At 44.4% G+C, this 16,731-nt stretch overlaps 1 protein-coding gene across 4 annotated transcripts in view; it reads right to left on the bottom strand.

The window, feature by feature from the left end:
* LOC131131891 (copine-8) overlaps positions 1–16,731 on the bottom strand; it is a 65,490-nt gene that overhangs the window by 16,898 nt on the left and 31,861 nt on the right. For all 4 annotated transcript variants that reach the window (XM_058076900.2, XM_058076902.2, XM_058076904.2 and 1 more), the window contains 7 exons: positions 6,942–7,005; positions 6,762–6,865; positions 6,416–6,520; positions 4,344–4,385; positions 2,083–2,158; positions 943–996; positions 805–866 (listed from right to left, as the gene is read on the bottom strand). In XM_058076900.2, the coding sequence (XP_057932883.1) occupies positions 805–866; positions 943–996; positions 2,083–2,158; positions 4,344–4,385; positions 6,416–6,520; positions 6,762–6,865; positions 6,942–7,005 (507 nt within the window). The remainder of the gene's footprint in view (positions 1–804; positions 867–942; positions 997–2,082; positions 2,159–4,343; positions 4,386–6,415; positions 6,521–6,761; positions 6,866–6,941; positions 7,006–16,731) is intronic.

Genomic DNA, 16,731 nt, shown 5'->3' with positions numbered 1-16,731 from the left:
TGCTAGGTTAATTGGCCACTCCAAATTGCCCATAGGTATGAATGTGAGTGTGAATGGTTGTTTGTCTATATGTGCCCTGTGATTGGCTGGCGACCAGTTCAGAGTGTACCCCGCCTCTCGTGAGGATAAGCGGTAGAAAATGAATGAATGAATGAATGAACGAATGAATGAATGCTTAATTTAGGCCAAAAAATGAGCTTAATCATGCCTATTTGTTGACTAATAACAGGCCATATTCTACCAAAAAAAGCATGATTTATTCATTTATATGTTTTAGATACACTGATAAAGTGAAGCTGCAAAACTGGACCCGCAATATGGCGAGTCAAGACTGTACATTGCTTGCAAAAATTTATGAATGCATTTCGATAAAAGTTAGAGAACATCCAAGTTAATCTTACTTTACTGACAAATAATGAATGCTACTGCAAAGCTAGCTTCATAAAAACGATGCTATATTGAGGTTGCATGCACATATACTACAGTATGTGAACACGAGCAAAAATATTTCACTTACCTTCCTAAATTCAACCATCTTCACACTTTCAGTCGCTCAAGTGTAACCATGCTGATAATACTCTGTAGTCGCATAGGTGGATTGTGTATTTGTATTCGCACGATGAATATTTGCAACTGTGCTTCCGCTTTTTGCGACGGTGCTCTCGTGTCTGCATTTTGAATCTTGCCGAGCTCTGTCGGCCACCGTAACACAAGGACCGGGACACCCAGCAGCATGTCTCATTAAAAAAGGGCAACAACCCCCATTTCACAGTGTGCCTTAAATAAACGTGGTCATTGACATACCCTCCTTTAATGTAGTCCAGGAAGGTGACTTCAATGTCCACCAGAAACGACAACAGTGTTACCTTAGGGAGACAGAGAAAGGGGGAATGATTAGATGTGGGTCGGTGAAAATGACTTTCAAGTGTTTAGCTGAATTACCGTTCCAGAGTTGAGATATTTTTTCTTTTTTTCTTTCTTCTTTGGATTTATCACCTGAAAAAAACAAAGTGACAAATTATTCTGCTTTGTTACACTGAACAGCCACAGCATTTGGTACACCTACCTATGTGAATTCATGTTTGGTATCGACCCATATCTAAGAAAACTCCTCTTTTTCAAGATCAAGTCAAAGACAAAATTTTATATTGCCAAACTATGAAAAAAGTGTGACTTATAGTCCAGAAAATAGTCCACCTCTTGAGGAGCAAAAGGTTATTACACAAGCAAGGCCAGCATATCCTACCTTTAACATAACTAGAAATAGACCAGAAGTCCGCTTCAGTTCCAAATGCTGCTTTTAAAGTGTTTTACGGTCTGATTAATATGATGGCAAGGTTAAAATGAGAGAGGGGGCCTCAGGGAAACAACATTTGTAAAGTTGAGGATTTATGCTTCTCTCCTTGCTTCACATTGACAAACGCAAAGGCAATTTACCAGTGGAGGTAGAGGGTGCAATGATTACAAGGCAGAGTCGACTTGAAGAGGAAAAACTTTCAATACAAATTCAAAAGTGTATTCACACACACACACACACCTTTGCGGGTGTACCCGTCTGAGAGACATTAGGCAAACAACAGCTGCTCCAAAATGACGTCCCCCTGTGTGCTCTCCTCTCAACGTGATACTTAGCTCACCACAAAAGCTGGCCTCTTCCTGAGAGAAGATAAGCCAGTGATCCATCATAGCTGTCAGTGTGTGTGTGTGTGTGTGTGTGTGTATTCTGGGTTCCGACATACAGTTTTCAAATTGTCAAATTCAAAATTCCTAGCTAATCTTAAAGAGTTGCTTTAGGTACCTTAGTACCCTGCCTTCGGGGTGCACTAAGGGTGTGTTCACACTTGTCAGGTTTGGTTCGGTTAAAAAAGAAACTGGGTGCATTTGCTCTGCTAATGTAAAGAGTGACCTCTGAAGCAATTTGGTTCACTTGAGCTCAAATGTGAATCCTAAATGGATCAAAGACACGGACAAACTGGCCAGCTTTGCATTTCAGCAGTCAAACTTGTTTTCTTAATTTGCAAGAGCAGAATACAAGAAATGATATTCAAAGTTTGTACTGAATGAATGGCTAAGTGCACTCACCTCATAGACATTAAACTGGCTCTGCCCTCGGGATAATTCTCTGTAGCTGGTGCTGAACTCTCCAATGAAGTCGTGACTGCAGGCAACAACAAACAAGATTAAATATCGAGAGACACCATCTGACAACTCTTTCACACAGGGTCCATGCAAAATTTAAAAGCGGTGATCGATCCTGATCAAAATTTCCATTTATAATTTGCACCGTTGGATAGTTGAGCTTCAGGAGCATTAAAGCGAAGACCACAGCCACTCTCATTACTTCTTTTTGCATTTAAAACCTCTACTTAGAACCTCCAACAGTGCAAAATGTAATTTCTTGCAATTCTTCAACTGGTCTTAACATGATCATTTTCCCCCCGAAAGCATAAATTTTCACTCAAAGCATTATCATGACTTTCTGGAGCACTCCTATTTCTATTGAACCTTCACAAATGTCAACATGTTCCGTGTTTAAATATTCATTCATTCATTTTCTACCGCTTACCCTCACGAGGGTTGCGGGGGGTGCTGGAGCCTACCCCAGCTGTCTTCGGCCGAGAGAGAGGCATGGTACACCCTGGACTGGTCGCCAGCCAATCACAGGGCACATACAGTAAAGTCTTGTTATATCGATATCGGTTATATCGATAGTACTGCTTATTACGATACTATTTTCATTTCCCGGCAAATTTCTAGTCTTTTATGATATAATTAGTTACGGTTAGTACGATACCCAGTTATTACGATAATCCGGTTACTACGATGGCCTTTTCATCTCCCGCCAGCCAATTTGGTCTGCTTATATCGATACAAAAGCAGCTTAAAGCTGAATCAATATTTGCTTAAGGATTTCAATACCACCATTAGCAAAATCTGTAAACGGCGTATTGTTTGATTTTCGGCTAACACCATTTCGGCTTTTCCACCGACGGACGGTAATTAGAGGATTGCAGGTAATTAATATGAGGTAAGTATTAAACAATCTTTTGAAGTAAAGGAGTAAATATTTGTATAATTTAGAGGGAAGATTCAGTGAATAGACTTAGTGTTTTCAGATGTGTTCAATATTCTTGGCACTAGCTTTACTGATAAATTATGAAAGTAAACTTACGGTATTGCTTGATCAAAGAAGCAACCTCTTGTTGTTTGAAATAAATCAATACACTTGTATCTTAAAGATTAGTATGAAATGTTAAACAATATTGAATCTTTTGTGTTAAAAGGTGAAAAGGGGAAGCAGAAGATGGAAGATTTTTTTAAAGTATTGCAGAATAAGTAATGTAAACGTTGCAGTTTTTGTTTTCCATACATGTATTTAATTGTGTTGTATTCAGATATCTTTTTATCGCTTGCAATAATCACTGTTTTTCATATGTACATGCTGGCGTTCGTGGTTTCTCTCGTGTGTATAGAACAATGTCGAGTGCATTATTGAATATTTACTCAGAGTCACTATTGCAAGAGTGCGTTATGAAAATAATAAATGTTGAAAAAAAATGTGACCCATCTGACTTTAACCGAATTGTGTTATGTATATGAATGCAATCATTTTTTGCAACAATGTTTATGGTTTTGTCTGTTGAAGCGTGAGGATTTTGCATTGGTTGAATTTTAGAAAAGAAATAGTCATTAAAAAAGTGTAAAGTGAAAAGTTTTTATTTAATGCATAAGTTTATTTTTCACTTCACTACAGTACAAAAGCATGCTAGATACGAAATCCATGAACTCAAGGAGAAAATTACATGCCATATCAAAGATCCGCCCACTTTTAATGCAGTCCGGCGCAGGATCGGATATATCGATAGTCCGGTTATATCGATATTTTTTCAGACTCCCGAGAATATCGATATAACGAGACTTTACTGTATAGACAAACAACCATTCACACTCACATTCATACCTATGGACAATTTGGAGTCACCAATTTACCTAGCATGTTTTTGGAATGTGGGATGTACTATTTTCTTATTGGGGGGGGGAACAGGATGAGACGATGTCATAATAAAGTTAATCAAGTTTTGAGATAGCTTATGTGTGCATTAGCATCCAAAACATATTTAGTCATTAACATTTCCCTTTAAGCATAAAAGGGCTCCAATTTTTATTTGTGCAGATTCAACTCTGGACTGATATAGCCCCTTACATCCTTGTATCCAGACACCTCTCTATTCCAACCTCTATGATCCATCTGTGATTAAATATCCAAGCAAATTCCTGATTAACGCTTTGATTGCCGTGGTCTTTGTAAGAGATAAACATTGGTGACGAAATCAAAGATTTACCTGCCATCTCTGTCCCAGTCGTACACTTCGACCTTGATTGTTCTGTTAGAAGAAGTTTAAGATAGTCATAATTGGCGTAATGAAATTGCATTCTACAGCATCAACACCAATTGTCGCAAAAGCCAGAATCATTAAAACACACCAAAAAGACAATGCCTCTTGCACATTAAAATGGGAATGGCGTATCATCGTGCATTACGTGACTCAATTTGATCGCAAAAAATGCTAATTTCTTTTGTCCATGTTGTCATGGCACAGTGCCGCATGGAGAGCCATTCGGCAGCTTATCTTTATCCCTAAACAGTGCCTGTCTGCAGCTGCCTCCGGGTAATATGCTCTCCTCATACATTTATTTTTGTGTGCTATTATAGCTTATAAAGATACAGTATATGGAGAAGCTAAAGAATACCCTGCATGAGGCGGATATCCTGCTGTATATTAAAAGTATTTCAAATAACTGTCATTTCATTACTTACTATAATGGTGCTTTCTTAAAACACATTACACAGCATTTAAAAACCCAAAGCACAAGTCTACTTTTGTGTCGTCATTTTTCAATAACAGGAAAAGAAGTGTAAATCCAAAGCAGCGGTAATGGTCCTCGGAGCTCAGTGTTGGCAGCCGGCAGGATGCGCATCATTACAGACAAAGAGGTAATAAAGTTAAGGAGCAGGCTTCTTCTAAGTTGACACAGATGAGACCTGCCTCTAGGGATGGATGACTGGTGTGGCAACCCTGGCGTCGCAATAGATACCAATGGACCAAGTTGTGTTCATGGCATCACTCCATCCTTCAGTGAGCTAAGTTACTGTTGAATTAAACTGCAGTAAAATATCACAGTAGGGTCTTCATATTAAAAGTTACATTGCATCAACTTGCCTCAGTATCATTTGCATACACCCTGCTTGAAACATTACGCTGTTGTAAGGTTGGGGTAATGTTTGCCATTGCGTATTCTCAAGTCAATGCAATGCCGTCTAATAGAAATGCTCATTTTAAAGCCGAGTCTTATCTCTTGTCACAGATGACACAGAGTGCATGTGTGGGTGTGAGTGACCACTGTGCATTTTACTTTTGGTTTCTCAAGAAACACAATATTAATAAGACCTAGCTTGACTCCACTTCCCAAATAATCTTTCTGTATAACAACTATTGTGTGCAACCAACATTTGTGTTATCTTTTAGTGAAAACTTCAATTAGCGTTACAATAAGAGGGCTCACAGTGGCTACAGTAACGCCACAGTCCTTTTAAGATGTTTCTCCATTCATGACTTGTGTCGCCCAAGAGTGAAGCAATTGTCTAAATATTAGGGGTGTCATTAGGTAAGATTAAAACATGTTGATCAAACTATGGGATCGCTACTATAAATGATAATACACCTAATAAGGAAGTGGCAGTGTGCAAGATATTCCTGGAACCATACAGTTAATGCTTTATTCACACTATAAACCTTGCAATCCAACCTGCCTCTGTGTTACCAGTGCCAGCATCAGTGAGAGAGACGGACATCTGACTGTTTATTTCTATCTTAAAGACTTAAAAAATGTATAAATACACATACAGTAACAATACCTAATTAGTGAGTGAATAAAATTGGTTCCTTTCCACCTAATGGTCTGTATTTCTTGGTTGCTAAGCTGTGAAACCTCACAATTCCACTACAGTCGTCCCACGGTTCCTTCTTTTTAAGGATGACATTGTTATTATACTCAAGGTTAACAAATGCAGGCCAATGACAAATTCATGAGTAAAAGATGAAGATTTTTACATTGTAAATGTCATCTGATATCAGCGTGGATCAGGCAAATAAGGCCATTTAATCACTTGACATTTGCCTAATTAAGCGATGTGGAGCTTATTGTTATTTTCCAATAGATGGTATGCAAATATTGTGCTGTGCTGTGTACGACAGCACACTTGAGAGGCTAATAAGACACGGCATTATTATGTGTTACATAGCCTAACAATGCATTGTTTTTAAAACATGAAAGAGACAAGCTGCTTTTTGTTTGACATTTTGACAAAGACAATCGCTTTCCTTCATTCCACAGCCAGAAGCATATGGCCTACCTGTCATAATCACCATTACAAAGAGCCCGAACAGGGATTTTAAAAGCCTGCCACACTGGGTTCAATGTGTTCTTCACTACTTCGGTCTTGTGGCAGATGGTGAACCTGCATAGAGAGATAGGTAATAAACCATTAGTGGAGTGCTAACTTTTTCTACATGCGCTGCTTCTCCCAAGCCTCCTGTCTCCATGCTCACTCCCCAAACATCCCCCCCATTGTGTACACACACTAAAAAAGACCCCACAGGGTTTGATCTGGAAGAAAATCAATGAAACCAATTTCCTCTGGATGCAGAGGAGGATTAAAGCAAACCACAAAGTGTGAATAGAAGGGAAGAGCCACTCACGTGCCGTCCTCATTGCTCCTATAGAAGACCAGGAAGGGGTCGGACTTGCCAAAAAAATCCTTCTTGTCCAACTTGTTGCCACAAAACTGCATCATGACTGATTCCTAATGAACACACAAGGAAGACTGAGTAAGCAAATGAATTTAATTACAGTGAATGAATGCACAAGCAGACACTCACCCTGCAGTTGTTCAGTTCCTCGGCTTTCACAATAATAGTGCCGCATTTTTTTCCGGAAATGCCTCTGTAAACAGAACACAAAACAAGGTTAGAACTGGACAGGAGATCTTAACTGCATTTATTTTTCTCTGCTTGACTTGCCTATCATCAGTCATTCAGCACTTCACCAAGCATAATGAATACAGAACTGACCTGAATACAGTACAAGACTACTTGAATACTATGTAGTAAGATGACCCCTCCTACTCAAGGCCTGGTGACTTAATTGATCACTATGTTAAAATTTGGATAAAAACTCCACCTCTGTTATTTTCCAACTTGCTCAACTTTTAATTTAGCATTTCCATACTCTGGCTCACAGTGCTATTTTTGCCACCAGACCAAAGGGTGTGAAGTTAAAGAGTATGGCATTAAGTTAGAATAAAATAATTGGAGAGTTGACATATTGTGTAATGTAACTCAAATATTCCAACCAAAATGCCGTCTGCTGGGTTGAATATGTTGGTTGTTTTATAGTCTGCATTGTACACGGGCTCAGATTTCACAAGAAAATTGTAAAATATACTTTTTAAGTACATAGGATCGAGAGAGAAAGGAGCAGCGAGACTCTTTTTATATAAACCATTCGTGACGAGGGTCACGGGGGTGTTGGAGCCTATCCCAGCTGTCTTCAGGGTACACCCTGGACTGGCCGCCAGCCAATCAGAGGGCACATATAGACAAACAACCATTCACACTCACATTCATACCTATGGACAATTTGGAGTCGCCAATTAACCTAGCATGTTTTTGGAATGTGGGAGGAAACCGGAGTACCCGGAGAAAACCCACGCACGGGGAGAACATGCAAACTCCACCGACGGTGGAATCGAAATCAGGTCTCCTAGCTGTGTGGCCTGCGCGCTAACCACTCGTTCACCATGCAGCCCTTATATAAACCACTGGACCCCAAAATAATAATAATAATATTTGCATTTTATGCAATAATAAACAAACAGTGTAAATAAAACTGTAAATAAAGACTTATCTCGAGTCAGGTTAGAAACATCTGGTGTGATTAACTGTCCATGATACAAAAAGCACTCTGTAGGGAGCGAGGTGTTTACACAGTGTCTGTTAATGGGAGAAAGTGTGAGTAGACTGGGGAGGTTGAGAGGCAAATACCTGAGTGGAAAACTACAGATGGCGGTTGGCCTTGTTGGTGTATGAATGCATTGTGCTTCACTTTACTGCAGCGCTGGCCAAGGTGGAAGGAGGTGATGCATTTCGGTGTGTGGGCAAGTGTGTGTGTGTGTGTGGTTTCATTCCCCACCCCGCCCCCAAATAAACATCTAGAAGAAGTCTAGTTTGTCATTGGTCATTCAGGAGCTTTAATAGACTCATACATGTACACTTGCTGGTGCTGTTTGTTCATATGAAATGCAGGAAGTTGCTTTAATTCAGAGATGACAACTAAGAACAGCAGTTAGTTGTCAACGATGTGTTTGTTTTGACCTATTTTGTATTCAGCACCTTTGTGAGCTGTGTAACAGAACCACATACCCTGAAGCGACAATGTCATCCAGCAGCTCTTCGCTTAGCATAAATGCTGTAATTATAGATGTGGCATTTATTTAAATAAACCACAAAGAGGACGGAGTGTTAATTGAAAGAAGGCAATAATTACAGAGAAGTTGTTGTTTTTTCAGAAGTGCTTACCAGAAGTATTGGAATGATTAAGTCCATTTATTTTTACTGTAGAATGAAAATATTGGGGTTTGACATCGAAAAAGTACCAGAGAGCAACATTTAAGCTTTTATTTCCAGGTATTTTGTATTATTATTTCATATTTTGGGTATTAAAAACTGCAGTTAATTGACTACAGCAGTTTATTGGAAAATTTACAATATTTAAGTCACAAAAAGAAAATATCACAATATCTGTGTTGCAACTATCACGTATCATATGTGAGACTCGAACGATGAGGCTAATGGAAGCCTTCTTTGTGAGAGAAAAGGGTTCGACATAACTTCTAAAGAGGTCTGGCAATCTGACAAAAGAGGTCCGCTGACTGATGAGCTCCACTTTCGGAAAACCACCTGACAAAGATCGAGTCAGGCAAGTCATTTAAACAGCCTGGAATTGGGGTCAAAGACCACCACAGTCTGAATGTAACTTGAGTGTTTTTACTTCAGTAAAGGAAGCAGGAGGGAAAATGCTTCTTGTATAACACATTTGAGGCATTGTGTTTTTGTCGTTGGGTCAAGAAGATACGTGTGTGATGGGAGTGCTATGCATTCATGAGAAGCTATGGCGCTTTTTGTGACAACATATTACTGAGACTATTTGGAGTCTGGCAGAGACACGTGTCACATATCTACAAACACAACAATAATGTCAAAATGGAAGCACCATATCGTACAAAAAAAACATGTCAACTTCTACCTCAATTCAATCACTTACTGAATTACTCAGCCACTAAAAAATTGAGTGTTTGTTTTCCGTGTGTGTGTTTCAAAATGCTGCGTTCGTTAAGACGTGACACAGAAAAGCACTCTTATGTTTAAAAAAAAAAGCCTCAAGAATATGTTCTGAATGTGCATGTGTGTTAGTGTGAGAGAGGGTGGAAAAGCAATGAATCCCCTCATCAAGAGACATGGATTTGCAATCAGGGTCTGACAAGAAACAGGTAATTAAGTCTATAGGTCTTTTCTGAGCTTTATTCTAACACACACCAACTTGGGCTCAAATGCCTATATACACTACACACACAAACACTACATGTATCTCGCAATTCGCGAATGGGAGTATTCATTATATTTATGATATGAATGTGCTCGTTTATAACCTGAAGATTTGCTTAGCACTCTTGGCTCTGACGCAAAAATAGTTGCTTAAAGCTAAAATAGGAAGCAAGAAAATAGGGAAGGTGGGGAGGCATCCTCATGAAGAGAGAGCCCCACTTCACAATGTGAATAATCAAGAGTATAGAGTGGAAAATGTTATCGGTCGTGAAAATGCAAATTTCCTGCACTGCGTCTCAGGAGGCATTTACAAAAACCTGAGTGCTCTCATGCAAATGTAACCAAACAATGAGTCAGGATGACAAGTTCAGGTTTATCAGGCTTTAACAGTCAAAAAAGGCTATCTATCGCATTGACCCGTTACACAAGCCTGCGTGTAACAATAACAACAAAGCAATACGCCTGTCATTTTGCTCGATGACAATTCATTCCATCACTCACTTTCTACCGCTTATCCTCACGAGGGGGTGCTGTCTTCGGGCGAGAGGCGGGGTACACCCTGGACTGGTCGCCAGCCAATCACAGGGCACATATAGACCATTCAACCATTCACACTCACATTCATACCTATGGCGAATTTGGAGTCGCCAATTAACCTAGCATGTTTTTGGAATGTGGGAGGAAACCGGAGTATCCGGAGAAAACCCACGCATGCACGGGGAGAACATGCAAACTTCACACAGAGCTGGCCGAGGTTGGAATCGAACCTGGGTCTGACAATTGTCCCAAAAATGATTGCAGATTAAAATTAATGTAATGAGAATATATGGCATATTAATGTACACAGTATCAGTATCTTGTATATATCTCCTCTACTTTTATATACTTTTTTTTTTAACTTGACTACTGCACTCAAAGGAGAAGCTCTCCAATCTCGTTGTACATCTTGTATAATGACAATAAAGGCCATTCCCATTCCCATTCCCATCAAAACCAATAAACCTCAACCTTATCAAGAGTATTTAACAAGATTATTTAATTGGAATGAAATCAATTAAATGCATGCAGAAACATGATGTAAAAATGGCTTAAAACTGAAACTCCGGAGTACTGCTGTGCTCTATTCTATTGTGGAGTTGCATCATCACCTCTTTGTGCCACTTTCGAAAAAAAACATAAAAGACATAGTATAAATATAGTACGTCCCAATGTCTCAAATAATCTGACTACACTGTGTTAATGAGCATTATAGTCCATCCACTTCACTTTGTGTGGCATACCAAGATGCTGATTAGACAGCAGGATTATTATTGAGGTGTGCCTTTGGGTTGCCACAATAAAGGGTTACCCCTCAAATACTATATACAGCAATTCAGAGCATCCTAAACATGTTCAATAGGTGACTCAGATGTTTGCATCTTACAGGAATTATGTATTGATTCTTGCATCATGAGACTTCATTATCATACTACAACAGAGGTGGTGATTGTGGGTTAATAGCATGAAATAGTTGTGTTTATTGTCCATAACACATGCCTGCACATAACATTACTGCCACCAGAATGAATTATGAATGTTCACAAACACAGATTTAGGCATGTTTGTAAACAATATTTGAGATAATTAGGCTTTTTGTGTAAAGAGAAAAAGTTTGAGATCTTTTGACTTCAACTCATAGAAATGGGAACGAAGCATTTATATTCCAGTTGAGCATATTAACACCTGCCAAATGTCTTACTAGTTACATTACGGGATCACATCATGTCACAATGGCACACACACACGCACTCTTGAACGCCCACTCGAGTTTGATTGAACAATATAATTAACCAAAATTATTGCTCATTAAAATTGTTGAAGATCCTCCTGATGTGTGGAGCAGCAGGTGTGCACATGACAAGGCATGGACACACATGAACATACTTACATACACATGTGCGCACACATACACAAACAGCTTAGGATCTTTAGGTTTTAATACAGGTTGACAGTGTTTGTCATGCTACCACCAAATCAACATGGCATAAAAAATAGAGCACTTACTGCAAATAGACTGTATGTCATCTGTGTGGCATAAGATTACTCTAATTTTAAGGTTCGGCTTATTCATTCTATCAATAAAATTAATTCATTATTAATTTGATACAGTATAAGATGTTACACTAATTTGCTTTTTCACCTGTTCAGATATCTTAGCATAGTGCAATGACCCTTAGGGGTATTGTGTGTTGCGTGTTGTATGTTGTGTTTGCACATGTGTTGCCATGGAGAGATATGTTCCGGGTTGGGAAGGAATAGGGGTGGCGGACAGGAAGTGAGGAGGGAGACCGCATGTCAGGGAGTTGGAGGCGTGGGTTATGGCCGCAGGGTTATGGCCGCAACAGTAGCCCTTGGTAAGAATTGTCTCCTGTGAGCCTTAAATAAAAACCGGCTGTTGTTCCGCCTGTCTGGTCTGGTGTTTGGCCGATTGAGGAGTGTTACACTGGTGTCAGAAGGGTTTTTACGGACCACGCCGAGAACTAGTGTTGCTGGGTGAGGACTCGTCACGCACACTATGTCGACGGCCAAGGTGAAGGAGGAGGAAGGGGAAGAAATGGATCTTCGTTCGTCCAGACGGCGGGGCAGGGAGGAGGCAAGACAACTGGCCGCTGAGGCAGGATTCGCGCCATCTTTTGCGCGGCGGGCGAACTTTGGACACCATGACGGCAGCATGGACGAAGTTGGAGCGGCACGTGATGTGAACAAAGATGGCGGCGCCCATGTCTGCGGCGTTCCGGCGGATATAAAGCCGCCAAAATTTAACGGCAAATCGGCATGGGAGGTATTCCAAGCCCAATTTGAACTTTTGGCTGAAGCAGCCGGGTGGTCCTATAAACAGAGAGCCCTGCAGTTAGCTCTTTGCCTGTCGGATGAGGCTGCTGAATGCCTGCTCCTGTTAAGTCACGAGGAGAGGGGGGACTACACGTCACTGCCGGGGGCGCTACAGAGGCGGTACGGACGGTACAACCAGCCTGTGTTGCTACGCTCAGAGTTCCACAATAGACACAGACGGCCTGGAGAGTCCTTGCGTGTCCTGGCACACGATATAGAGTGTCTTTGCAAGCGAGCGTATGACAATATGCCGCCATTTGTGCGCGCAGAGCTTGCTAGGGACCAGTTTCTGCAAGCTCTCAGCCCAAAAGAGCTGCGTATCCAGACCCAGCTGGAGCAACCCGGCACACTGAGTGAGGCTCTGGAGCTGGCATCAAAAAGAGAGATGCTAAGTGTGGACGGGGGGAGGAGCAAGGAGTTGTCAGTAGCTCGAGTCACAACGACCAGCGAGTGGCTGGAGCAGCCAGAAGGACCGCAAGCTGTGGTGCAAGCAGCTGTCCTGCAGTCGGCTGCCCCAGTTGGCCACAGACGTCGTCAACCACAGACATGTTGGGGCTGTGGAGTTGAAGGACACCTCCTGAGAGAATGCCCCAAGCTGGCAGCGCTGCAGGGAAACCAGCGGGGGCCCTTGTAAAGAGGGATACACGGGCCCGAGGGATAAGCAACCACACCCCATTGCTGCCTACACCGAGCCAAGTGGTAACGGTGGGCTGGACCCATGTTGGGGACTTTTGCCACATCCCAGTGACAATATCAGGCAAGAGGTGCACAGCTCTCCTGGACACGGGGTCCAACGCAACGCTGGTACGGCCTGACACTGTCCCTACAGGGGCTGCCCTGGAACCTACTGTGGTCCAGCTGAGGACGGTGACTGGTGCGCTGGCTCTGATGAGAGGACGCGGAGTATTCCAGTTCGAAGTGGGCGACCGCTCAGTGCCTTTTGCTGCATGGGTGGCGGAGTTGCAGGAGGCTTGCATCCTGGGGCTGGACTTCCTGAGAACCACTGGCGCAGTGCTGGACTTGGGCACCAGCGCCCTGTTGCTTCCTGGGGGAGGTGTGGTAAAGCTGACAGCATCCACAGCACGCTCGACCACCCCCGCTGTGACAGCCAGCACCATAAAGACAGCAGTAGCACCACCACAGGAACTACAGCAAGGGGGGGACAAGCAGACCACTGCAGTAAAAGACATCTGGGCCAAGAATTGCGAGGGCCTAAACCCTCAGCAACAGCAGAGGCTATGGCAGTTGCTGCTGGACTATAAGGACATTTTCGCACTGGAGGAGAACGACGTGGGCATAACTCACCTGGTGGAGCACACCATTGACACCGGTGATGCTCAGCCCATCAAAGTGCGCCCTCGCCGCATGCCATTAGCCCGTCAGGAGGCGGCAGACAGAGAGCTGGCCGAAATGCTTAAAGCCGGCATAATAGAGCCCTCCGACAGCCATGGGCCTCCGCTGTTGTGATGGTGCCCAAGAAGAACAGCTCAAGGATGCGCTTTTGCGTTGATTACAGGCCCCTGAACAAGGTCACCAGAAAAGACTCTTACCCCCTCCCCAGAATTGATGAGTCCCTGGACTTGGTGGCTGGGTCCTTGTGGTTCTCCACCCTGGACCTGCGAAGTGGGTACTGGCAAGTTCCGCTGGCCCAGTAGTCCAAACCAAAGACTGCTTTTTGCACATCTGGAGGTCTGTGGCAGTTCAAAGTTATGAGCTTCGGCCTGTGTAACGCCCCTGCAACCTTCGAGAGGTTAATGGACAGAGTACTTGCAGGCGTCCCACGTTGGAGGTGCTTGGTGTACCTTGATGACCTGTTGGTGCATGGGAGCTCATTTGAGGCAAGCATAGACTCTCTACGGAAGATGTTGGAGAGGATAGCAGCTGCAGGTTTGAAATTGCATCCGAACAAGTGCCACTTCATGAGGAGGGAGGTGGAGTTTCTCGGCCACAAATTGGGACGGGAAGGCATCTGTACACTGGACGAAAAGATAAATTCCATCAAAAACTGGCCCACCCCCACAGACCAGACTCAGCTCAAAAGTTTCCTGGGCCTGGCTTCCTATTACAGGAGGTTTGTGAGGGGATTTTCGTCCATCGCCGCACCCCTCTTCAACCTGTTGCGGAAAAACTGTGACTTCAGCTGGTCTGCGGAATGCCAACAGGCATTTGACACCCTCAGGAGAGCTCTGACTGAGTCACCAGTTCTCGCCCCACCCGACCCTTCCCTCCCTTTTATACTGGACACAGATGCCAGCAACGTTGGGCTGGGAGCTGTGCTGTCGCAGAGAGGGCCAGAGGGAGAGAGAGTGGCTACGTACTTCAGCCACGTCCTGAGTAGGAGTGAACGGCGCTATTGTGTCACGAGGCCAGAACTCCTGGCAGTGGTCGTGGCAATAAGACACTTTAGGTACTACCTGTGTGGTACACCCTTCATCATCCGGACAGACCACGCGGCACTGCAGTGGCTGATGTCGTTCAAGGAGCCAGAGGGCCAAGTGGCACGTTGGCTGGAGGAGCTCCAGTCTTTCAATTTCACTGTGGAGCACAGAGCTGGTGCACACCACAGCAATGCGGACGCGCTCTCCCGCCGTCCATGTGCTGCAGTTGGCTGCCGCTTTTGCGAGAAGAGAGAGGAGCAAGAGAAAGAGCTCACGCAAATGGACGAAGGAACGCAACTCCCCTGCAGAACACTCCAGGCCGTGGACACGGTGGACTGGAGAGCAGGACAAGAGCAAGACCTGGAGCTAACATCGGTGTTACATTGGCTGCAGCAGGAGCAGAGACCGCCCTGGGACCAGGTCACCGGGCTCTCCATCTTCACTAAAGGACTGTGGGCCAAGTTTCAGACTCTTCGGCTGAAAGACAACGTGCTGCAGCGAGCATGGCGAGACCCGGCTACAGGAGAGGACAGGTGGCAGATTGTGCTGCCCAAGCCCTTGAGGACAGCTGTGATGGAAGCCTGCCATGGGGGCACTGGCTCGGGCCACTTCGGCGTTGCCAAGTCCCTCCGGCGCCTGAGGCAGAGCTACTACTGGGGACAGCAGCACAGAGATATAGAGGACTTCTGCCGCAGCTGTGACGCTTGCTCCGCTCACAAGGGGCCGCTGGACCAATCTCACGCACCACTTCAGCAGCAACTGGCGGGGGCACCGATGGAGAGGGTGGCCATAGACGTCATGGGGCCCTTCCCCCGCACAGAGAGTGGTAACAGGTATGTCTTAGTGGCCATGGACTATTTCACAAGATGGCCAGAGGCATATGCTGTTCCTGACCAAGAGGCTGAGACTGTAGCAGACGCCTTAGTGGAGGGGATGTTTAGCAGGTTTGGAACGGCCACCACTCTGCACAGTGACCAGGGCCGTAATTTTGAATCAAGGGTGTTCGCGGCCCTGTGCGACGGACTAAACATGCAGAAGACCCGCACAACCCCCCTCCATCCACAGAGTGACGGCCTGGTAGAAAGGTTCAACCGGACGCTGGCCCAACAACTAGCCATCTTGACCGCGGAGCACCAGAAGGATTGGGACACCCACCTTCCGCTTGTCCTCATGGCCTACAGGTCGGCTGTGCAGGACTCCACCCGGTGCACACCTGCTCTGCTAATGCTAGGACGGGAGCTGCGGACACCTGCAGAGATGGCCTTTGGCAGACCACCAGATGTGCCAGCTGCTCTGCCGGGTCTGGAGTATGCCAAGAAACTGCAGGACCGGATGGAGTCCGCACACACCTTCGCCCGAGACCAGCTGGCAAAGGCCGGGTTGCATCAGAAGCGTAACTATGACGCCACCACAAGAGGAAGACATTTCCAAGCTGGGGAGATGGTAGGGGGTCTATAGCCCGAAGAGAAAAAAAGGACGGTGTCCCAAGCTGGACAGTAGCTGGGTGGGGCCCTGCAGGGTGCTCGAGAGGGTGGGTGAGGTGGTCTACCGAGTCCAGCTGCCACCTAGGGGGCGGAAGGTAGGGTAGAGATAGGTTGAACAACCTTCCGCCCTTCTCAGAGGAGCGTGTCACTACCCCGCCCTGCCCCTCCCCTGCATCTGTGCCTCAACCAACAGACTATGGTTCACAACAGGGGCCGTTGCCCTATTCCCGCATCCCTGATTCGCAGCCCCAAGAAGCTCGGACATCACCGGGGAGGCCTACTCGGCCACGGAGGTGCCGTAGATTGCCTCCCCGCCTCAGAGACTGTGTTGTT

Source organism: Doryrhamphus excisus, linkage group LG2, assembly GCF_037039965.1.
Source record: "Doryrhamphus excisus strain RoL-2023G ecotype Guam linkage group LG2, RoL_Dexc_Guam_v1.1, whole genome shotgun sequence".
In the NCBI taxonomy this organism is placed as follows: Eukaryota; Metazoa; Chordata; class Actinopteri; order Syngnathiformes; family Syngnathidae; genus Doryrhamphus; species Doryrhamphus excisus.
This window is presented reverse-complemented; position numbering and strand designations above follow the sequence as displayed.